Genomic DNA, 25,278 nt, shown 5'->3' on the forward strand with positions numbered 1-25,278 from the left:
TTGCATTGGTACTGAGGAAAACATCTACAAGCATGACATAAATACCTCTGATTTTAAATAGTGGCTCTGAATAGAAGTGATAGTAGTTTTTAATCTAGAAAGAAAAGCTACGGATGATAAGAGTTTGGGGAAGTCAACTTCCTTCATAACATTTAAATAATCTCATCCAGCCCTTGCCATGTAAAATAGACTTTGTTTTGTCCTGTTTTGTAGAGTGACAAGGTGAAAATACAAGATATTTGGGTCGTTTTGCAGATCTGGCAATCACATGTTGGAATTTTCCTTGCCAAGTAAGAAAAAAAATTATAAAGGCTTATTTTTATTTAAAGGCATAATTTGGACCATGGAGTAACATTACTTTGACAAAGTCAGGTTTAAGGGGTTTAATAATAATCCTAAAAAGGATGATCAGTGATTCTGCATCAATATATTGTCAAATTCAAATGCAGTCTTCAGAGGGGTTATGTGCTCCTCATTCTTTTACTGGGCTGGACTGGGCTCTGAGTAACCAGATCTAGTGGAAAGTTCTCTGCCCATGGCAAGGTTGGAACTAGGAAGCTTCAGGCATATGGAAACTAGGGAAGTCATATTGATGGAACTTGAAACCATTTAAAATCCATTTGGTTTGCTTTTTCTGCACAAACTACAAACAGTATAGGCTTGACAAAATGATCAGATTCTATAACTAATGGTCCTGTTAGGCTGTCTTATCTAGTGATCTGTCAACATCATTCCTTTTCCTCTTTTTATCCAATGTCTCAAGAAAGAATTACTTTTCTTGAGTGCTTACAGATCACAGTTCTGCATGTTTTTAGGTTCTCCAGATTCAAGTGGGGATGCTGTACTGGTTTTTTCCTACTATAAAGAAAACAAACTATGAAAGATAAGATCAACAGTTCATACACCTGCAATGATATTTGAGCTCTTCACTTCTCAGCTATCCATCTCCATCAAACATGTTCTGCCACTGCAAATTTCTGAGCAATTGCAGATGTACATTTTTAAAAAGCCCCAAACAACCCCAAAAAGCAGCAAAAAAAAATCAGCAAAGCAATTTCAGAATTTCTTCCTCCCAGTGTGGAATTTCCTTCCTGGAAACCCACACTGATAAAAACTCAGCTACCATCCACATCTGAGTCTCAATTCCATTAGATATTAATAGTAGAGGCTCTAGTGTGAGAATCCTACAAGCTTGTAGCCTTGTGGTTTGTATGACTTTTCTTTCAAAGGTGACTGTAAAAAGTGTGCTGTGGCTCATGCGCCTGAAATTGTCAACACAGAGCTTGAAAACTGATCCCGCAGGGAATGTCTTTTGTGAATCACTGAAAAGGAAAGCAATGAAACTGTAAAATTTCAGTGGCAGCTATGATTCATAGTGTCTGATTAAAGCAGTGCAGGACATGTTGTGCAACAGTATGCAGACAGCTACTTTGATATGGAAATGCAAATAAATTACAAAGTATATTCCTAAAGCAATTTTCAGGAAGATTTTGAACACCAAAGTGAGTCAGAATTTGACTTTGATGTTATTTTAATTATCTGTGAAGATGGGTTTTTTTGTGGATCATTATTTTGCTGTTTATTGCTTTCAAAAGTCAACCTTTTTTCTTTCCCTTCAGAGCTTAGTATTTCTATAAATGTGACCTTTTTTTCCTTCTGTTACTTTTCAGGGAAATATTTACAGTTTCTTTCCAGTGTTGAAATAGAAGCTGAGAAGCAGAAAACATGTTGGAAACAATTGGTAATTTTTTTTTCATTTGTATCACAATATTTTTGTGGCCACATTGAGTGTGTGTGATAGATTTGGGATATGGGTTTATACTGCTGAGAGAGGTTTCAAGAAAAAATAATCTACTGTGCTTAGAAATGCTGTTGTGTTTGGGTTTTTGTATTTGAAAACAAAATTTGTACAATCATATGTTTAGTGTATTTGAATTTGGGCCTGTTGTCGTGATTTCATTGTTTTAATCTTTTCTTGAATTAAAAATTTGCATGGAAAAGAAAGATGTTTTCAATTATGACTATTTATGCCCCTGTTTATTTGCAGTGGACTGTAGCCACAGTTCCTGTAACTGAATTTCAGTGAAGGCTCTTTCATTTTGTAACCCACTTCTTGATGGACAAAAATACAATTTTCCTTGGCTTCTGATTTATGCTTTGCCTCTGACTTCCTGCTTCATTGGACAGGCTGGGGTTTTTGTTCAAAACAGAACCATTCAAGTTCTCTTTAGTTTGAAGAGTAGAGAGGGTTATAGTTAAACCTGTACCTTGTGTAGCTGTTTCTAGACTGTTGCTGACTAGGAATGATTATTGCTGCAGATACTCATCGGGCCCTCCAGGCCATGGAGCGCTTACAGACAAAACTTCGGGATCGAGGTGACATTGCAAATGAGGAGAAACTGAGCCTATTAAAATCAGTGCTGCAGAGTCCTCTTTTTAATCAAATTCTGAGCCTTCAGACTTCTGTTCAACAACTGAGAGATCAGGTAGGAAAAGTAGTCTTGCAAGTGCAAGGGGAAACTTGCTAAGGTAATGCAAAGATGTTTGTGTTTCTGCTTTTTGACAGTGAAATGGCTTAAATTAAACATCTGATCCAAAGGTTTGGGGACATACCACATGGACTTTTTGGGGCTTTGTTGAAGCTATATTTTGTGTATGTGATTTTTGTGTATGTGATTTTTATGTGTATGCTCATTACTTAAAATGTGCAGGGTAGGGAAATGGTGATATGGGTGTGGGGGTAACATAAAGCTTTTTTTCTCTGACCTTCAAAAGGACCATGTTTTCTATGAGGTGTAGAACTTTTTTCCTAGGAGCCTTTTATTGCTCCTTTGTGTCTTACCCTGCTAAAATAAGGATGTAGAGGGAAGCTGTAGAATGGTTGACTTCAGAGGGAAACAAGGATCTATTTTGTACTTTGTATAGGAATAAAAGATCAAAGAGAAGCCAGAGCGCTTGCCTTCTTTTTGCTTGCTCAGGGTATTAAGTATTAATTTTCTGCATGTTTTCAATGAGCTTGAGAAAAGGGTCAGCAGCTTGGCTATATTGACTTTATTTGTTGCTGTAATTTTCTTGTCAGCAGAATAAGAATTTGGAGAATATAGAAAGTAGTTCAGTAACTGAATTAGGACTAAACTATGTATCTAGCTTTGCAAATTGTCATTCCTGTTGACTCCTCCAAGATGGCCAGCTCTGTCTGGTATGCAGAATTGCTGGTGGGAGGGAGCAGACCCTGCACGTGGACCTTATCATCAGTGTGGAGCCTCATCTGGTCTCTGACCAGACTATGATGAGACGGATTCCTTACAATCCTCACAGTACTTCAGCTGTTCAGCAGAAGAATGCACTGTAGCCCTTTATTGCTTCTTGTGCATCATCTTGATGCTATTTTGCACCGACAAGAAATAAATTAGAATGGTGTCTCTGTTGTATTCATCACAATGGTTTTCAAATTTTGTCTGTTTAGTATTTAGAGACTTAATGACATTGGAGTAATTTAAAAAAATCCCAGGGGAAAAAACTGTCCTGAGGGTTTGTTTGCACTTCCATTTGGAAATGAGAATTTAACAGTGACATCCAGAAATTGTGTGAATTACATGGCAAAGACCCTAGGAACATGTAGTGGGAAGTAAAAGTATGCCTGAAACATCAATAAATTTTTTTTTTAAATAGCAAATTAAATTTTCACTTTTGGACATTAGCTGTGAAGTTAAAGGATGGCTATCTTTTTAAATACACTTTCCTAAATTAGAAAATGAAGCAGGAGATACTAGGATGGGTAATTTAAGGCATGTATTTTTTAAAAAGCAAATAATAACATCACTTTCTGTCCTGACTGCAGGTTTGTCTGTGAAGTAAGTTAAGTGATCTGTGCATGTTGCATGGTATGTACCCTGTCTAGTTGACAGGGGAGCTATTTGGATGTGAATTCCCTTTTTTTTAATGTGTGCTTACATGAACACTTGCACATGTAAATATAAGTTTCCAGCATTCTTAGATTTGTGTCAGTTCTTTATCTTATATTTTTTTCTATAGAATTTCTTCCCTACAATATGACATGAGATTATTTGTTTTTATTTTGTGTAAATACTTACAAGGCATACTGAAACGGGACAAAGAATAAAAGCATAAAAGAGGTAGAGTTGTTAAAAAAACCTGTGTTTTCAGAGGTGCACTTTTGAGGACACCATTCAAGGACACCCTTTTTACAGCTGTCAGGGTACTGTGCTCTTGAAGCTCTTAAGCAAGAGTTGATGAAAACTGCAAGGCATGTGAGTAGTGACCAGGTGTTTTGGCCAAGCTGTGTCAGACTAAGGAGAGAAGTTGTATCCCTACAGTTGCAGTCAGAGACGTGTTTGAGATAGGATGACAAACAGTGCTGTCTTGTGTAATGACAAGATGTTGCAGCTTCTACCCACTGGAGATTAAGATGGCTAATTTTTTTAAGTTTAATGATGAGCTGCAGTGACAGTTTAATGGACGTTTGATTCTTTTCGAGGTGAAGCGTGACAGTCTGTTTAACTGCCCCTCTCTTTTCAATGAATTTTTAAAGAGCTACAAGACTACTGCAAAATTCTTGGGGAGGTTATCTTTTAGGACAGTGTAGTTTGAAAGAGGGAATGGGAGCAGGAAAGCCAGAATGGCAGTTTACTTTACAAGTCAAACAGATTCTTTGCAAGTATCCCAGAAGAAGTAGGTCAACCAGTGAGACTTCATTGTGGGCCTCTGGGGTCATCTATAAATTTCAAGGTAAAGATGTATTCCTGGCTTGAGGCATTGTGTCTTGAAATACAGAGATGATAGTGAAAGTCCTGCCCTATATTTGTGCAGTGTGTGGACTGGGTCGTATGTTGCTTTACCTTGAGGCATGGTCTAAAGTCAGCAAATCTGATGCCTTGATTCTTATTAGTAGGCTTTAAAGTTGAGGAGTATTTTTTTTCCCTAAATGAGCGAGCAGGATTTGTTTGTACTGCTAAACTGTCATTATGAAGTTAACTGAAGTGGAAAAGTCTAAGCACAACAAAGAGATGTTTTTTTCTGAATTACTGTTTTGACTTCAGAAGTCTCTTGAACTGGGGAGCACTGAACGAACCATTTTTTTTCTTGTCTCTTTCTGTCCTTGTTCTTGAGTTAATGCTTGTTTTCTGATGTTGAAGAGCAGTCTTGTTGTTTGAAGATAAGACAGAGACAGAGAAGAAAAACAGAGATTGTGGTGTTTTAAATATTTTAATAATATTTTATTTTCTTTATGAAATATTTTAAAGAAAATGATTGGACTATGTTAGCATTCCTGTCCTGCTTCTTTTCCATTCCTTTTTGTCTGTCAGTTGTTCACCTCCTCCTCCACACCTTGTCCTGTCTCCTTTCCACTCAGAGCTGTGCCAGAACAAAATATCTGATGGTTGACTCAGATGGCAGGGCTGCATTTCTCAGTTTTGGGGTTTTTTTTGTTTGATAGTTTGTTTTGTTTGGTTGGTTTTTTGTTTGTTTTGGGTTTATTTCTCTGTTGTGTTTTAGTTTTGTTTTTTTGGTTTTACTTGTGAGTTTGACCATAGTTTTTTCTTCACAGTGTAGTGGCGGGTAGCAGCTGGGTGTCTGTACAAGAGAGGATTTAGGGAAGAAGTAGGAAACTGTCTTTTCCTATTGCTGGTGAACACTTAACATTGTTAACTCAACTCTGTATTTTGGACAACTAGAGATTTTTAGTTTATGTTTTGAGCCCCTCTTGGCAACAATACTGTTTGCGCTTTTAAATGAAGTGATAGCAAGAAATGCTAATTTGGGATCTACTTCATCTACTCTGCGGATGGAGCCATAAAGGTGCAGTGAGCAGAGTGGTGCTGGTGTCAACTCCTGTTCCTGGCAGCTCTGGGCCCTTTCCTGCTGTTGTGCCTGTTCTCTGGCTTGTGCTGCCTCACTTCCAGTGTGATTGCAGTTGCAACTGGCCTTCTTGCTACTCAGGAATCTTGCAATCAGTCTTGTGCTTCTTGGGGTGTCCAGGGCTGCTACTCAGTGGCTGTAGTGCAGAAATACTGAAAATTTCTTTTTGTTGAATAAGTTGAGACCTAAAGATGTTGAGGACATTGCTTTAAGTTTTGATACAGTACAGACATGGCTTGTGTTGCTTTTTTGTTAAAGTATTTTGAGCTCCTGCCTGTAAGCACTGCTTGATTGTATTCTGTGTCTGTCTGTGTGACTGAAACATATATTTTGTCATACTAAGTAGTATTTATGATTTTTTCTTTTTATCTTATGCAAATTATGTCCATGCTGGAGATGTTTAAAACATAAGGAGAAAGCCAATTAAGGAAAAACAGCATAAGCAAGCTTATAAAACAAAGCAGTAATGTTTCATTCTGTAATTACACAACCACAGTGCTATAAAGCTACTTTTTAATGGAATTATGGTAGTTTGCAGAAGTAGTGCAATTTGTAAGTTAAGAAAAATTGCAAAGTAGTGCAATTTGTAAGTTAAGAAAAATATTTCATTATAAGATTTGCGCTTGAGGTTTATTGCTCCCCCTGGAATGACCTATACTGCTGTGGTTAGCAGTTGCTCTCTAGTTTTTCGTGCTATAAGCCTGGATTTCATGGGACCCGTGGAAGAGAGTGGTCATCACGTTTCTGCTTATAAATTTGTCTTGAAATTCTGAACTTCTACATTAATAACTACTGTAAATATCACTATAAATATTTTTATAGTTTTTAAGGTGTAACCATGTCTGTTTCAGAAGAGGAGATGTGAAATGTGAGGTTTTTGCACACACATACAGAAAACTCTATTCTATTAATCATAGTGATTGAAGTCATTACCGCGCTCAGCTGCTGAGCCTGACTCACTTAGTTTGAAGTTATCACTCCAAAAACTGCCCCAAAGTAGTTTAGTGAGCCCTGACTGATGGACATTGGATAAAATTGGTAGTTTTTACTCGTACTATTCTGTTCTTTGTTTAGGCTAACTTTGCTGGCTTTGCCAGAGCAGGTGATTAGTTCTCTAGGGACTGCTTTGACCAAGAGCGCTCTGAGGATGGTAACCTTCAGCAGAAAGGGTAACTCTGTGCTATTTTCTGCAATGACCACTGCAATTTAGAAAGAGAACTTGAATCTATGACTTACTAACATTTGTGATACCAGACCTGTATACTATGGCCTTTAGGTGCACATGAAAGGTAGTTCAGGTGTGTATCTCATATACTCTTAGGCTGTTTCATATGAATGCTTAATTGCCATCATTTTAGATCCTCCTAGGATTAATGATTTCACCAATGACCATTTTTTGTGGGAAGAAGCATAGCAACAGGCTCTATAAGAAGATTTGAAGGTGGAGGCAAATAAGAAATAAAGCACATAATAGACCAAGTTCAGCTATACAGTTTTATACATTGAAATGGATAACATTGTGAAGGTGGAAGTGAATTAACCTATTATATGAGCTTATGCAGATAAGAAACACAGTTTCAAATCCATTCATATAATATAACAGGAAGTCTTATATTCTCAAAAGGGTAGAATTTGATTATGTCTCTGCATTTTGTTACGTGTAATGAATTGTGAAACAAGGCTTATCTATCTGTGCATTCCAAGCTTTCCAATACGAATGTATGTGGTCAAAGAAAGTGCATATGTGCACATTTTAGGCATTACAATTTGTTTGAAACATAACCCAAATGATTCCTCACAAGTATGGATAAAGAACATAATCACTGGAATATAAAAATCACTGAGTTCCAGACATCCAAATTTTCTTCTTTACAGTTTTTTTTTAGGTCAGAGGAGACTTAGACATGCTATTGAGAGCTTCTCTTTCTAATGCTGGCTTGTGGTATTTTTTCTTTAACTTGAGGGCCTTCCCAGCCATATAAGTTGTTCAACAAATTATGTTTGCTTTATTGCATTTTCCTAAAACCCTCAGATGAGATGGAATTGTATGATGGAGAACAATATTGACCTTTTAATAACTGGACTGTTGGAGAACTGATATGATAAACCCAATAGATGTAACATGCTTGAGACTGGTGCAGTAGGTATTTTAGAATATATTTACTGTTTTGAAATTTTTATTGATACTTGAAGTATAAAATATGACTTTAAGGAAGAGGAACCCTAGGTTTCTGTATTGTGATGCAGAATGCTAGAAAGTGTGCATTGTAAAATTATGAAAAGAGTTTGAAGTTGCAATATAATAGTTAGTATGCCAGGCAAGTAGGAAGCAAATTTATCTGGAGTAAAGCAGTACCAATTGACAGTCAACAGGCAAGTGGGACAAAAGACAAATGAGGATTTCTGCTTTACCTGACCTTTATATCACCAGCAGCTATTAGATTGGTTGGCACAGATCTGCTGGGAAGAGGTGATTTACTATAGCTGTGCCAAACAGAGTTTTTTTCTTTTCTGTTCTGAGAAAAGTGGATTGTAAAGTCTGTGTAAATGTATGATTGTGACTTTCAGATCAGCCAGGTGGTTTCAGACTTGTTCACTAATCTTGTATTTAATCTTAGCTATCCAGCAGATAATAACATTGGTAGGTATAGAACACAGTGATGCAGAAACCCTGACCAGTGAAATTTGTTCTCTATGTGGCTGTGAGATTTATTATTTTTTCATCAATTTGTGCATGCTTCTTTTTAAAATTGCAAAACAACTGATAACATTTTTTGTTTTGTTTTTTTGTTTGCTTTTTGGTTTGTTTCTTTTTCCTTAAATACTGATGTTGTAGAAAACCTTTGTTCTTGTTTACCTCTAGCATAGTGATGGAGTATTTCAAGATGCTATGGTGATGGGACCAAATGAATTTTAGATAGAGTATGGAAAATAATTTTAGGTTATTCTAATCAATTTCTTTTGTGTTTTGTGCTTGTAGTGTGCAACTCAATTATACTCAATTTGGTATAAATATTGAAGGTAATTTTTCTCCTTAAAATGTCTGTTTAAAATTGCAAATTGGAATTTCAAGTACTTCTGATGATCAGTTGGCTTATGCTAATGTCCTTACCTAAGGAGGTTTCTGCTGTGTCTATAAATCCATGTTGCCTTCAATCTTTTACAGGTAAATATTACACCTTCCATACATTCCAGTGGTGAATTCCCTCAGCTTCTCCATCATGGTGTGAACTTGGGATCCTTGCCACTTAATGAGTCATATTTGTTGGCTCAGCAGAATGGCAACCCAGCTAATGTGGTAGAAACATCAATGAGATCCATTACTCCTCAGATTAATGGGAAATTCTCTAGTGATGACTTTGAGCAGCTGATCAGAAATATGTCCCAGGTAACCCTATCATATAATAACTACAAAATATTGATTACTGATTATATGAAGATTAGGATACATGTATATTTATTTAAAAGCAATTGAGTTACCGCACAAACTACAATACCACTTATGTATAAAAAAAAGGAACCTTTTAGTTTGAGAAACAATTAGTAAATGAGAAAGCAGTTGAAAATCTAGCCCTGACATAGTCACTCATGAGCTACTGTCCTTAGCTGACCAGTGTGTGTATTACAGATCAGCATGCCATTATTTTTTCATGCTCATGGTGGAACTGCTGCTCTGTGCATGAGGGAGATACTTTGTCAGAGCATGCTCTTGTATGCGTAATTAACGAAATCTATCTATTTCTTGGAAATAAAATTGAAAATGTTGACCTTGCTGTGCATTGTTCTTTAATCTTACTACTTTCCTGTAGTAAGCAGAAATGGTGCAGCAGTCCCTTCAGTGGCTGGAGCTGGGAAAGCCGAAGGATATTTTCTAGGATTTATCTATTTAATCTGTAAGAGAGCAGGATAGGAAAAGTCTAGTGGTGTTCAGGAGAGCCTTTTTGAATAGTCCAAGTTTTTTTCATCTTTCTGAAATTCATCTTCTGTTTCTGTTTTTCTTGAAAGTTGTCCTGTACCCTATAAAATAGATATATTTATATACTATTCAGTCACTACTAAACCAAAACTCTGTATATTTATCTTTTTTTCCCTGATTTCCTCTTCTGGGCTGTAATAGTATTTATTTCTCAAACATTTGCTGTATGATGGCAAGAAATTGGAAAGGAACAACTGTGTTTCAGTTATTAGCTTGTATAGTCTTGCCCAGCTATAGTTGTCATTAATTAGTGACAACTTATTTGTTTCAAAAATTAATTTCCAAGTTGTTTGCCATGTTTATTATTGCTGCTTTTCAACATTTTTAACCTTTGTTCATTTTTAACCTTTTAACATTTGTACCCTTTTTTTAACTTCTGCTGAACAGGGCCGTCTTGTTGAGACAATTGACCTTATTAAACCTCTAAGTGGTGGTCTGGGCTTCAGTGTTGTGGGACTCAAGAGTGAAAACAGGGGAGAACTAGGAATATTTGTGCAAGAAATCCAGGAGGGAAGTGTGGCACATAGGTAATATTACTACTGAATATTTTACTATACCAAGTGTGTATGTGACACTGCAGTTCAGTTGTGATACTGCTGTTATTTTTGTTATTTTTGTTATTTTGTTATTTTTGTCCTTCTGGTACAAGGACATGTTTACATGTTTCTCTCTTAATACTCTGAGCATCATCACAGATGTAAAATTACTTGCCACAATTGATGTGATATTGAAGCAGGCATCCTATGAACTGTTCTTAATTTATAGAAATTACAGATGACATTCCCTGGGGTTTTTTAATAGGGAAAAAGAGGAAGCTGCTGTTCTGTGTCATGCCTTTTAAAGTAGAAATACATATTTTGCCGTCATTGAATGCACTAAAGAGGAATTTGAAGCAAAAAAGTCATCTGTATCTGGCAGTGTTATTTGTTAGGTAGAGTCCCATTGAGCAGGTGTGAAACCCAGATTTGACGTCAAGCAGTCTTGACCTAAAGTCAGGGATATTCACAGACATAGCTGATATTACGGAAGCTCAGCAATAATAATGGCTTGCTGAAATTATGCTTCAGACTTAAACTCAGATTCCACAGCTAATGTTGAGAGAAGTGCTGAGGGAGCACACAAACTCAAAGGTAAATGGCAGCAGCACTGGTTCGCTGCAGACTAGTGAGGTGTGTCACTGGTCCAAGCTGCTTTGTGGTGTACTCTATGTGTTGTGTGGAGAAGCTGAATCATGTTGGTGCTGTTTCTCACTGTGCTTTAGGGAGATATTTTTGGATTATTTATGATCTGAATACTCACTGTAAGTCTAATAAGAACATGGGCAAGAGAGACAAGAACATAGTATACAGACTTAAGTGTAGGTAATCAGGTACAAAATGTGGCTTGCTTTATACCCTACAATATTTTTTAGTCTCCCCAGTTTCCACTTTCTCTTTTTGTTTTATTTTCTTTTGATTTAGGCAAGGTTGCTTTTTTTTTTGTTTTGTTTTTTGGGGTTTTTTCTCTGTTTGCTTGTTTCTTGTAAATTGAAGCTAAATAGTTTTTTTCTACCTTGCTGCTCTATCTGGGTTTCTTGAGTGTGGGTGCTCACAAAGGGTGTTGTAATAGAAATTCTTGTTTTCCTTGCTGCCCTTTTTTATCAAAGCATTGCCACTTTGAGATGCAAAGAAGTGGTGGAAGAAAGAGAGGGTAATTCAATTGTGTAGGCTTCATGCACTTCCTTTGGAGTAGATCTGAGGAAGGACTCAGTGATGCTTTCTTTGTCAGAAAGTGAAGAGGTTTTTTTAATTTGTTCAGGGCTTTTGTTTGGTTTCTTTCTTTGTCCTTTTTTTTTTTAATTTATTCTTTTCCTTCTTCCCCCCCCCCCCTTTGTTTTTCAGCAAAATAAAATTTGTTTCTGTAACATACTGATGAAAGTGTGTTCCACTCTATGGTTTGATAAATATTCAGAATGGGTGCACTGAACAAAGTGGAGCACTTGGTCTGTAAAGCAGGAGGCTCAAAGTCAAGGATAAACATAAGTTCCCAGGCTGTGGTTAGAAGCAACTGAGATTAATATACTTAGTCTCGCATGGGGGTTCAGGGAGAGAGAGCTGGCTAGGGGCTAGTCACCAGGGGAAAATAGTAGTGGTATTAGCTTCAAAGGGAGCCATCAGCAGGGTGCCACATCAGCTCCTTTCAGCAACACTGCAGGGGGGGATTAAAAAAGTGGGGGGAATTGAGACCGGGTTATTAAAAATCCTGTGAAGTTGTCAAAATATTGCAAATTCTGTGGCAATGCTTCCTTGATTTTTCTTGTTTGTTTATTTTGTCATCTGTTTACCTGTGTGACAGAGATGGAAAGCTGAAGGAAGCAGATCAAATCCTTGCTATTAACGGACAAGCCCTTGATCAGACAATTACACATCAACAGGCTATCAGCATTTTGCAGAAGGCAAAAGATAATGTCCAGCTAGTTGTGGCTAGAGGCGCTTTTCCTCAGCTCATCAGTCCTGTAGTGTCCCGGTCTCCATCTGCTGCTAGCACAGTTTCAGCCCATTCCAACCCGGTGAGTATAGCCCAAATATCTGTGTATTCAGTTCTGATGTGCATGTACTTACTGCATGTAGTCTTTTGAGTAATTTTTTGTAACTTGTATGTACATTCCTTCACAGTTCTTGAGGTTTTTCTTCTATTTATCTTTACTATATGTTTTCCCTTCAAAGACTAGAAGATATTCTGGCTTGCTGGGGGAAAAATCTTCATCTTGGATGCATTCTCTGCTCCCATCTGCCAAATTATCTGTATCCACCAGTGCAAATACAGCATGTTTACCTTACTTGATGAAGCTTTATTTTGGGGTTGCACTAAACAGGATATTTTTTTTGCATTCTGCTTAAGCAAACAATTTTTTGAGGCTTTGTAATCTGATCTGCACCACCAGCTGGATGAGTGCTTTCGTGTTTGTTTCTTTGTTGTCTGTCAGCATGGGAGCTGCAATGAAATTACAAGATGCGCTTAAGGACTCCCTAAAAAGCAGCTCTGCTACAATTCCTTTCTTATGAGAGCCTTTGCACATCTAGGGGTAGACAGCACAGTTCAGAAACGTGGTGATATCAGGCTGACATTAACTGTACTTTCTCTTCCTCTTACCTCACTCATGTAATGGATTGTCCTGGGATGAAACAGCCTATATTCAATTTTTTTATATTCAAGTTCAGTCTTCTGTGGCCCTTCTTTAAGGGAGTCAATTACCAGAAGTGTAGAGAGCAATCATTCTGGAAAAAGGAACTGTTTTTTTAATCATTAGTATAAAATCTTTAGTGGAGGAATGTCAGAAATGTTCTTTATATCTGTGTGCCAGGAGGGCAGCTGACTGACCTAACTTTTCCTGCCAGCACATAGGGGAAGCCTGCTCTTTTCCAGCATTGCTGTGACAAAATTGTTATCTATGTGATTGCCTCTATTCGCTGAACAGCTTCCCTTGCATGAAAAGATGTTCCTTACAAACATTCCATAGCTGCTTCTGGTTTGTTTAGCATACCTTTCCCACTTTTCATGTTCTCTTTGCTTTCAAATGCATCATACTAGGAGCCATTCTTTTTCCTTCAGGCTTTGCTTTATTATACTGGCTTTATGTCATGACTGGATTTCCAAACAGGTACCTGAGGGCTTTGAGTTTGCAATACCTTGATTATTCAAAAGAAAAGATTATTTTAAGATTATACCAGTATAATCCAGTGTAGCACCAGCTGTGGTTTTAAATTTCAGATGAGTTTACTGTGAGAGTTCTTGTTCAGAAGAAAGAATACCATGGGCTTCCAGCTGTCCTTTCAAGGAGTGCCCCGTGCGAGTGAGCTAGGATTTGCCTTTCTTTCAGAGCAGTTTGGCCCCTTTCAGAACACAGTCTGCCATCAGAATAACTTCATTCTCGTGCTGTTGCCATCAGACAACCCAGAAGAATGCTACATGGGGCATTTCTGTTACTACCTGCCTCACAATATTTGGTTCTGCTTTCAGCCTTGGAAGTACTGAATTGGGATTTTGGTTTCTCTTTTGCTTTGTTGTAATGACTGATGTGAACATGCCTGAAGAACAGACCTGAAAATTTTAATTTCTAGTCGTGTGTGATTTTCTAGAAGCAATGTTTACTGACTGCAAAGTGGCATGAAGGTGGGCAGCGCTAGGCTGCTGCCTGTATTCATTCAACAAGTTCTTGGAAGTTCTGACCCATTATTCAGCTCTGGTTTGTATCAGAGAAGTTCCACCTGTATAGAATTAGTAATTTACCTATTAAATATTATGTAATATCACACCTAATAGTAATTGTTAAAAAAGGTATTATATGTAAATCTTCCTCCAACTTTCCATTATTAAAAACATACTCAAGAAATAAGAGAAAATATGCTGCAAATTCCTATATGCATATTAATAGTTTGACTTGATAATCTTAAAGGCCTTTTTACATCTGAACAATTCTATGATGCTATGTTTTTAATCATTTGCAAGCTTTTATTTATTCCTTTTAGGTTCACTGGCAGCATGTGGAGACCATAGAGTTGGTCAATGATGGCTCAGGTCTGGGCTTTGGCATAGTGGGAGGAAAGTCAACTGGTGTGATTGTTAAAACCATCCTCCCAGGAGGGGTGGCTGATCAGGTAAATTCAACCTGCCTCTCTGTTACTATTCAGTAAGGTGTGAACTTACTCATTACTTTTACTACTTTTACCAAATAGTGGTAGCTTTTATCCAAAAAAATGAGAAAAAGAAACAGTAATTACAGAAATTTTTCCTCTGTAAAGGTGTCTTTAATGCAGGAGTCTGCATTTGAATGTTAAAGATAAATTAGGTTCTAAATTACATTTTCAAATCTAGTAACATTGTACATGTTGTGTGCATTTAGAGTCTTAATTCTTTTACGAGTGTACTGGTTGTAATCAGGGGTGGTGGGGATTCCAAAGATTGACTTTCTGTGCTCTAATAGCTAAGAGCATCTGCTTTTCTTTGCTGAGCTTACTGAAGTTTGGAGCAGGCATGTGGTTTCATGTGTCTGCTTCAAGACACAGGATCTGCTCTTGCTTGAAGGGGTCATGTGAATTGAGTTTGGTTATCACAGCTCATTTCAAGCTTGTTCATTGGACAGGTACCTTGGGCTGCATTTATGATGGTCAAGGATTGAGTAAGCTCACAGACTGGTCAGTCTTCCAACAATAGCAGTAGTGGCCTGATAACAGGGCCTGGAGAGGCATGGACAGCATTTACTGCTGTCCTCTTTCCCCTGAACAGGTCGATAGGTTCCTTTTACAAACCTGTCTTTTTAACACTCATCATATGGCCTAAATTCATATGAAGCCTTTTTATTAATTAAAGGTTAATCAGTAAGAGACTAAACCAGTGTAAAGCAGTTTAGATAGCTGGATCACAGGAAGAGAGAAATGAATTTTGTTTTGAAGTCATGGTTAATCCTGTTACTACTAGTAGTAGATTTTAGTATCACTGTGAACCTGAATATGCATTTGTATTCTGTTTTTTGAACGTGTGCTTGAAAATGGAACACAAAGTTCTGCAATCTACATGCAATTGTTAAATACCAGTAGGAGTAACTGTAGCTAAGCACATTTTTTTCTCTATGTTTGGGTGATGTCTTGAAAAAGGATCTCCTGGATATCTCTGGGGAGATTCGTAATAAAACTTGTGTGCCATTAGGCAGCCTTCTTCTCCATGTTATCAGGATATTGACTTGGCATCCAAAAAAAGTCACCTGATTCATATGTCTTATAAGTGACTAAAGCTATGTGCTATTTTTCTAATTGTATGGTACATGGGAGAAATGGCATTTTTTTGTCATTATTTTTCCTTCAGCATGGAAGACTGTGTAGTGGAGATCACATCTTGAAAATTGGTGATACAGACCTAGCTGGAATGAGCAGTGAGCAGGTGGCACAAGTTTTAAGGCAGTGTGGAAATAGAGTAAAATTGGTAATTGCAAGAGGTCCTGTTGAGGAACCCCTTCTACCAGCAGTTCCTCCAGGAACACCAGTACCCACCTCTACACCAGAGAAACAGGTAAGCAACAGTGAACATATGTAACCCATTGCAAACTTCCTTTCTTTTTAACTGCTCTTTGAGTGTCTTTTGTGTTTATGTTCTCAGAAGCTAGGATTTTCTTCCCCAGTAGCGCAATTCTGGGAGAATTTAAATGTAATGAGTCCACAGTGCAAGGAACTGTATTCTTGAAGACTTTTGGGATTAAGGTTTAGGACTTCAATAAGTATAATCTGATTAACAACTTTTTCTGAGTTGCTTGTAAGAGTATGTTATTACATTGGGACAACTGAAGCAATGCTGTCTTTTCTTCAGGACTGAGCTAGTTGAGTCTTTAGCATCTCTCTGTCTGCCTTTTTTCTGTATAATTTAATCTGTTCATCAGAACTTTTCTCCCTGTGCCAGGCAGCACACAAATGCTAATCCTTTCCTACATCACCTGTCACTGCTCATTTGCTAGATATTTTCTAAAAAAAGTAAGCCAGCTCCTGCCCTTACTCCCCTGCTGATGATTGTACTTTGTATCTTTACTCCTCTACAACTGTCATCCACTTAAAAAATGCTGTAAATATTATCATGACTTGTCAGCTCAAAACCTCTACAAAATAGGTAATTTGCATGTTTGTAACAAAGTCTGGTTTCATGGGATTCAGAAACAGTACTGTTTTGCCACATATTGCTATGACCAGATACATTTAAATGTAAATATATCAAGTAAATTAATGAGAGAAGAAAAGGTTTGTTGTTTTTGAGCCTAGCCTTAGATAGAATTTTTTGTTTTACTTTTTCCTGTTGTTTTTCTGGACATTTTCTTCAGTTCCAATGTGGATTGAGTCAAGTCACATATGAAGAAAAGTCCTTGCTATTTATGCATGGATATTAAGTTACAATTTAGATGGTGTTACCATCATTTTGTCTCTGTCCTTTGTAGTGATATCTGTGAAAAATTAACATATATTCATCCCCTGATTTGTGGCTATAAAGTAAAGAAAGTTAATTTTAACATGGGTATTTCTGAGCATCAAAGATAAGAGACAAATTAGTACTTTTGTGTCTTTACAGCTCAGAGATATAAAACCTTTCTGCATTTTAGGTAAAGAGATTAATATTTAGCGCTAGTATTACTTGTCTGAAATGCATCTCTCAAAATAAAAGCTGAATTTGATAATTTGATCTGTGCATTATTTCTGCAGTATTTGCCTTTTTGAGGTTATATGACGCAATGTTAGAAGATGTGTCTGCTGCTGCAGAATATATGCGATTTCTAATACAGACAAAATAGCTTAAAGAAGCAAAGGGGCACAATTTGAGGTGTTTGCCAGCTTCCCAATTTCCATACTTTTCAAAACCTTTTTCTTGGTACTTCTTTCCTGGCAGGATGCAGGCTATTTTTAAACTGCTCCTGCCTACATAAAGTCACATTCTTGGAAGAAGCACCCCTGTTAGCAGTCATGCAAAACTCATTGATTTGGGTCTGGAGTGAAGATGATGATTCAAACAGCTTGACTTTTAGTTTCTTCCTATCAGATGCGGTGTAGGTGAAGTCTTCATGATGCTCTTAAAACTATTATTGGGACCAGATTGGCTTTGCAAAATGGGCACTTCTTGTCATGTTACCTGCAGGTGTCTGTCTTGTATAAATTCAGGAGGCTATAGGAATTTGATCTTTTTTTAGTGGCATTACTTGTGGCCAAAATAATTAATCATCAATGAGAGGTATGATTAATACGTTAGAAGTTTATTTTTTTTTCTTGTGTTCAGTTTGGTTTCTGGTGGAGTTGCTTGGATAAAGAGCTCAAGTCAGATTTGCTTGGAAAGTAGCATCATAGCTCTCCTGAAATCTTTTTGGTGCATAGTTTTTTTTTGGTGCATAGTTACCTTGTCAAACTGGCTTTAGTTAATATCTGCCTGGTTATATGCCATATTGGCACTTAAAAAAAATCAGCTGTTATTTGGCATGCAGAAGGGGCAGAATAAAAACTTTTAATACAAACCCCCATTGTTAAAATAGGATTTTAATACGTATTCCACTTTCATTAATAACAAGTAATTAAATAGACCCAAAATCCATTGGTACTGAAATTCAGAGAGTTATAGGAGGTGTTAATGAAGACTGTAATTATTTACCTAGCTGGAAATATAATTATTATGTGCTAAAATGAAATTTTTAAGCCTTTCAAAAGCAAGAAATATAATTGCCCGACCTGTGATAGTTTTTAGCATATTTTAAATTTGCAAGTTTTAAAAAGACACCTATAGTTAATGAATAGAAATTTAGACAAGTAGAATAGAAAATACAATTTGGGTGGTTTTTTTGCTTCTTTTCAAAAACACAGCAGTCTAAAGCTAGTTCTGAGGAGATCCCAGAAAATCAGCAAGCTACATATTCATATACATATATATGTAACTTGCGGTACAAGAAATTAATTGTTCAATTTGTGCAAATTTTACCAATCATTTTATTAATTAAATAATGATTTGATAAGGTGAAGGCAACATCCCAGAGCAGTGGGGTGAAGGAGGATATGACCTGCCCTGCATTGCTTTACCATGAGGAATGTTACCTACCTCTTGCTTGACAGATGAACAGCAAATAAGAACAGAAGCAAATTTCATACTTCATTTTTTGTGGTTTTATCTAATTTTATGTGCTACTGACATTAAAGAATGTGGTGAATCTTTAAAGAAAAAGAGCTTCCTTTCTAATCCCCCTTTTCTTTTTAGGACGATGCCTCTGTTGATAGGTGTGAGGATGGGGAGAAATTCAATGTTGAACTCAATAAAAACAACCAGGGCTTAGGAATAACTATTGCTGGTTACATTGGAGACAAGACATCAGGTAATTGTTGATTCCTGCACTTTTTTATGCAGTCTGTTGCATACTATGGTATATGTGCATCAAAGACTTAATTTTGATATAACTTCTCTAAAAGAACCCTTAACCATTTAAAATCTATTTGAAGTTTGAAAAGGAAAAAGAATGGTTTTCATTATGTAAAAAGGATGTTCAGAATAGAAGCAATTGATATTATTAAAAAATCCCACCTCAGTATTTTTAAATCTCTTTTTATCTTCACTTTTGGTAGTTGCATGTTTTTGAAAAACAATGGTAAAATAGTTTGAGCCCTTTCTGTTAGAGGTAGCCTTCTTACAAGGCAACACAGTAGCATTCTGATTAGTTTTTAGAGATTATTATTAATTTTTAAACAATGTGCATAATGCTGCTTGCACATCACAAATTCTTTACTGACTTCCAAATGTAATAAATGTTTCTTCAGCTGTGTGCTGTGGCAGACAATAAATAAGTTTATTTAAAGAAATAAATGCAGAAATGTTCATGGACAGTTGCTTATTTTTACTTTGTAATTTCTACCACATTTTTCACAAAAATAATCCAGAACTCTCTTAGACTGCCTTGGGGGAAATTTGGCAAATTCAGTAATGCTGGGAAGGGATGTCTTTTGAATGTGTCATAAAGCTTCTCAAAGAGCTGTTGCTTTGATTTGTATATTGTTTGAAAAATGCATGGATAGGTACATTCCATATTTTTGGCAGTTCTAGATATACTTTTTTGGATCAGAGATAACTGGACTTCCACGGGCCCAGACAGTCAGAGTTCACTAAAGTCCACTCTTTAGCAACTTCCAGTTGAATTTCAAAGGACAAATTAATATGTAGAACCTGTATAGATCTGAGAGCACATTTTGACTGATTTGGTGTTTGGGTGTCATTGGTCTTCAGTTTAAAATGACTGTGCTGCATGTAGCTATGTTAGAGAATATCTGTGTCTCAGGAACTAGTTAGGTAGCTCAGTTTTGTGGCATAAGAGCTGTGGAACAACTTGGCTGTCAGAGAAGGACCAATAAAGCTACTGGACAACAAATAACATTTCTGTATTTTTTATAAGTGACAAATAACTAAATAACTTGCCATGTTATCTTACAGCTGTTACAGGATATAAGAATGCTTGGAAGTTAGGAGGACCAGCCATGTAATTATGCACAAAGCCTGGGCAAACAAAAACCCACCTCAACTCCCCCCCCAAAAAAAACCCCAAAACCTGACAGAAATAGAGAGACTTGTCAATGAGGTGACTCGAATATATATGTAATCTTCTTTTTCCTAAGCTGGGTTGAGTCATTAACCCTCCTTCCTTATAACTTTTGTCATATTGAGGGCCAGTAAAAAGCTAGCTTGAGGTCTGCGAAGGGTGTGGCAGCTTTCAAAATACATTTTGTAGTGTATTACGTTCACATCTTATGTTCACAAGCATATTCATTTAACAGAGTGGGAACGTTTGTTGAGAAAAAGTAGATGCTATTAAGATTTCTGATACCAGTGTTAAAGGCCTGAGACCGTCAGAGTGATTTCATGCCTGTTTATGCTGTTATTTTTCCTGATTTAATGTAAGCTGTGCAAAATGTGCATGTAGGAACTCCATATATTTGTATTTTATTGAGCTGTTGAAGTTGTTTCAAAGCAAGTGTGTTTTTCTTGAAATGTTTTCTTTTAGTAAAATGTCCCTTCTGCAGGTTTTTTTTCTGTGTATTATTTTCCTTTTGATTCAAAAGTAGTAACTACTTAGTAACTAAAATGTTTTTGATGGGTGTTTTTTTGTTTAATTTTCTTGTTCTGTTTGAGTTTTTAAAACTTTGTGACCTTTTTATCAAATAGTGATAACGGCAGTTAAAAATTGGTTCAAACATAAAGTTGTGTTCCTGTTCATTTATGATTTTATCAATATGGCAATCCAAACATGCATTTTCTTAAGCTCTTATTAGGTACATAGAAAATTCAGAAATTACCAGATTAGTGTACTCAAGCTGAATGTTCTGTCCAAATCTGGCAAAAGTCAGAAATATGTTTTTTGTCTATCCTGGTTTCAACATTTAGATTAAAGGAAGCTAGAATATTTCTTGTTTTGCATCAGGAATTGTGTATTTGGCATTGTAAGGTTTTGAATTAAATCTGATCCAATGCAGACAGACAATCTGGCTCATTGTTTAAGATGAAAATAATATATATGTTTTTCTTAAATCATTGCTTTCTTTATGATTCTTTTATTATCTTACTTAGGGATTGTTTTTTCTTTTTTATCCCCCTTTTTTGATTGGTGCCTTTAGTTGCATTATTTAAATTATTTCTTAATAAATCAGTTAATTTAATTTTCCCTGGTTTTTTCATCCCAGAACCTTCTGGTATCTTTGTGAAAAGCATTACAAAAGGCAGTGCTGTTGAACATGATGGCAGAATCCATGTGGGAGATCAAATTATAGCTGTAAGTAAATGCAGGATGAACTGAGATTGCTTGTATACAAGACTCTGCTTCTTTATGTTGCAAAGAAAAGCTCATGAAGTACTTGTTTAAAATACTCAGTATCAGTGTTGCAGTTCTGAGTCCTTTCCTGACAGAGTATCTCACCACAAGTTTTCTGATTATGCTACCTGCGTGTAACTTGTAATTCTTCAAAAAAATGTTGTATGTGAGACTATATCATTATATATACCCTCCTTATCAGTAGGAGGTTGGTAAGTGTGAAATTTCAAAGTCTGATTTAAATTGGGCAACTGTTTTCAAAATTATTTTAAGAAGTTGTGTCCAGAAGTTTTAGCTGTTCAGAGAAATAAGAACATATTTTCATCCATATGGTTGGTTTTGTGGTGGGAATTGGGTCCTGAATGCAGGGAGTGCATTTTTGTGTCTCTCATATGTCTGTCCTTGCATTTGTGTGAAAGCAGCTCTAAGAACAGGTTGTGGGCTCTCCAGAAGTGCCTGTGTGTTTGTTTGTGGAAGTACATATATTTTTTGTAATGATTTACATGCTGAGTACAAATGCCTAAAATGGATTGTTCCAAAGTTTGTTTTCTTCTTTTACTGCAGCTGCAGAAGGAGAAAACTATTTGAGTGATCTCAGACACTGAAGAGGAAAAAATGTTTTTTAAATATGGTTTAAGTGTGGAGGAAAAATTAAATAGTCACACCTGATTTTTAGTTACTTTAGAAGAATTTCAGAGAATGACAACAAATGACTAAGGGTCCAGGAGATTCACTCTTCATTTAGGAGGACTTAAAATAATGAAGGATGTGTTTTGTGTAGATAGGCAGAAACAAGTACAGGAGTCACAGAGAATTGTAAGAAGTATTTGAAAAATTTAAGGCACTGTTATGTAGATGTAGAAATAATAGAATATAATGGAGTTTGCAGGGAGAAGAAGAATAAAATATGGTGGGTGCTAGGTAGGGCTAATGGGATAGAATTGAGAAATGTCAAAGTTTTGAATTTCAGAAAAAACCCCGAGTTAATGAGATAATAAAATAATTTCAAACCGAGAAGGCCAAAATTTTATTCTTTAAACTCTTAAAATGATGAACCAGCGGTAATGTCTACTCGTTTGCAACAGTGTTCTGTTTGTAAATTGGAATTCATGGTGTTCATTGGTAGACTTCTCTGTATCTAAGTTTACTTGACGTCAGAATGACTGCACTCTGTAGGTCTTTCTGCCCTGTTGGATCGATGTGTGTCTCCTTGTTGTTTCTCCAGAACTCCTAGCCATGGCTGTGTTGTTTATTCACCTAGTATTATCCCTCAGAGGTAGGGATGGCTGAAGTGGTTGAGTGACAGGCTGTACAATATGCCCTGCACAGCACATGCTATATCCTCTCCCACCTTGCAGAGCTAGATCCGCCTGGCTACACCATGGTGGTTTCTCCTCCCCTCTTTGCTGTGTGCTGATTGTCACCTGGCTCTGGGCTACTCCAGTGGGTGTACTTAGCATATCCAGTTACATAAAACTGTAGAGGTTTTGTTCTTGCCCCTCCTCTTGCTTTTTGCTTAGTCTAACAAATTCTTAGAGCTCACTGCATTGTTTTGCCCTGAACTTTTTCTCTGTGGGTGAACTGAAAAGCTGCTTGATCCTGCAGGTGGATGGAACAAATCTTCAGGGTTTTACTAACCAGCAAGCAGTTGATGTTTTGCGGCACACGGGACAAACAGTTCGGCTCACTTTGATCAGAAGAGGTCTTAAGCAGGAAAATCGTATTCCACCCCAGGAAGACTTCAGTGCTCCTGTTGAGCAGGACTTACTATTCCAAACAAGGGATAGTACCACAGCCAAAGGTAATTAAACCTGGCTTTGCTGTTAAGTTGGCTTGAAACATTTTTCTTTTCACTTGCAAACTGTAAATAAAATGGGCCAGATTCATTCTGGGTAGCCATTACAGATGGTAATGGGTAGCTGCTGTACGTGAGGTTGGAGTTTTGTCTACAATGGTTTGATTAATCTTTTAGACATGGTGGTATTACTTGCTACATTTTCAAAGTGAGTGTTGGAAGTTCTTTCCTGCATTGCACTTCTGGCTGAATTGCTTCAAGCCTTTGATCCTGCAAATCTTTGAATGGTAAGAAGGCAGCAAATGTTTTATTCATACTCAAGAGTGAGAGCTGCATTCAAAAGCAATCAGAGAAAGATCCTCCTTGATGAGCGTAATCAATCTCATCCCCTTTACTCTTGCCTGTTACAAGATAGAGGAATGAGAGGAGTAGCCTGTATTTAGGGGCTGATAGGATATTGAAAATGCATGTGTAAAATGTTCAGATGCCAAAGACCAGTAGTAATTTTGCTGCTGATGACTTGAGATTAGTGCAGCTTTATCTTACATACTCTGCACATATTTAAGTATACATGCCACGTCTTGAAAGTCGCTGTGTGTGAATGAAAGTTATCTATCTGCACCGGGGCTGGAAGCACAAAATAGCTGCTTGTGTTATAGTTTGATGTCAGTGAAAGTATGTCACAAGTAGTCAACAGAAGCCTAATCTCCGTCTTGCACAAGATTTTCGAAGACCCAGTAGCATCTTACCTGTATTTCATCCTCCCACTGCCACCATTAACAAGAGGTATAGGCCAGTGTTTAGGATGCTGTTTCTCCAGCCAACAAGTGTTCAAGACATCTGACAGGTCACAACAAACATAACAGAATTTAGTGGTAGGAGAGGTTTTCTGCATATGAAAAGTATGCCAGGTATGCAGGTCTCCAAGGCTGAAGCATTTTTGTTTTCAGTGTCAGCTTTCTGAATTGCACAAAGGAAAAAAAAAGAAATTAATACAGGAATGCTAAAGAATGTTATATTTAGATGTATTTTTAGTCAGTCATATAAATGCAGGTACTGATAGTTGTGGTGGGTTTTTTTGTTGGATTTTTTCATTGAACACACTGGAGAAAGCAATGCATTAACAGAAGACAATGTCTTTGAAATGTGATGTTTCTTCTGGACCATACATGCCAGATTTCATTTGCCAAATAAGAGTACTCTGATGTCCAGTGAAGGAGAGAGTTGGTGTCCCAGAGCATACCTGTGAGCTTGATAAGTATTATGACATATAAAATAGCTAAATAGCTGAAAAGATTTCTTCTTTTTTTCAGATAACAATGAAACAGAACAGGGATCCCCATCATTGCCATGCAGTGCCAGTGTGGTAAATATTGGAGATTACATGAAACAACAGGAAACAGGTTCTCAAGGTTTAATATTTTATTCTGTGAAAATGCCCTTCTATGTGCTTACACAAAGATCAGGTGTTTTGTGTGTCTTTCCATCTTCTGCAAGCTCTGTAGCTGAGGTAGAACTAGTAAGTCAAAATAGTCATACATTTAATCATGGGCTCTTAGTTGTAAATTTTGTAGGAACAGGACTACTATATGTGACTGAAAATAATTATATGCTGACGATATCATATGAAGCAGTCTGCTTTGGCTACTTGGTCAAACCTCTCCTTGTCTAGTTTTGCATATCTACTCTTAGTCTAGTCTAGAAAAAAAAGTTTCTTTCCCATTCCCTGTTATCTTTCCAGTTGTCTGCAGCTGTGCAGCTACATTCCAGCACTTCTGCATCTTCTGGTGAATTTCCTTTTCTCAAATTCTTGAGCTTACATTTCATTTAGTATTCTCTGGTAATGTCTGAAATTCAGTCAGTTCTGGTTTACTGATACTCTCCAAATTTTCCCATACTTTTTGTCAAAATTCCTATTTTCTGCTGTGTATGTTTTTCCTGTTTGATCTTCTAGACCACTGTTCAGCATTTTCAGAGGTCCTGTGTGATGATGTGTTTTTCAGATTTAGACATAACTTGATGTGTCAACTTGATGTGTAACATTTTCGTGCTTCCGAAGTAAAAGGAGGAACTGAAAAGTTCTGCAATATGTGTCTTTTCATAACTCATGCTTTCTGATTTTCTGGGATAGCTGAAGGAATTTCTTTTTAACTTCTTCCCTTTAGATACTGCTGTGTCTTGGCTTTGGGGAAAGTATTGTCCTCATTGAATACCATGCAACATCTGACTTTATACTTAGTAATGTCTCTGGGCAATGACTAGACTTAAAACACTGTCTGAGGCTCC

At 36.9% G+C, this 25,278-nt stretch overlaps 1 protein-coding gene across 1 annotated transcript in view; it reads left to right on the forward strand.

Annotated features, from left to right (window-relative positions):
* The first annotated feature begins 230 nt into the window (after nucleotides 1-230).
* Nucleotides 231-25,278, forward strand: part of MPDZ (multiple PDZ domain crumbs cell polarity complex component) — an 85,285-nt gene continuing 60,237 nt past the window's right edge. Inside the window, 12 exon segments of the mRNA XM_005420893.2 lie at nucleotides 231-290; nucleotides 1,671-1,741; nucleotides 2,320-2,486; nucleotides 9,047-9,268; nucleotides 10,244-10,383; nucleotides 12,191-12,404; nucleotides 14,365-14,493; nucleotides 15,698-15,901; nucleotides 18,605-18,719; nucleotides 21,070-21,158; nucleotides 22,803-22,998; nucleotides 24,306-24,395. Of these exon segments, the coding sequence (XP_005420950.1) occupies nucleotides 1,726-1,741; nucleotides 2,320-2,486; nucleotides 9,047-9,268; nucleotides 10,244-10,383; nucleotides 12,191-12,404; nucleotides 14,365-14,493; nucleotides 15,698-15,901; nucleotides 18,605-18,719; nucleotides 21,070-21,158; nucleotides 22,803-22,998; nucleotides 24,306-24,395 (1,582 nt within the window). The 5' untranslated portion in view covers nucleotides 231-290; nucleotides 1,671-1,725.

The sequence above is a fragment of the Geospiza fortis genome, unplaced genomic scaffold, assembly GCF_000277835.1.
Source record: "Geospiza fortis unplaced genomic scaffold, GeoFor_1.0 scaffold12, whole genome shotgun sequence".
Lineage (NCBI taxonomy): Eukaryota > Metazoa > Chordata > Aves > Passeriformes > Thraupidae > Geospiza > Geospiza fortis.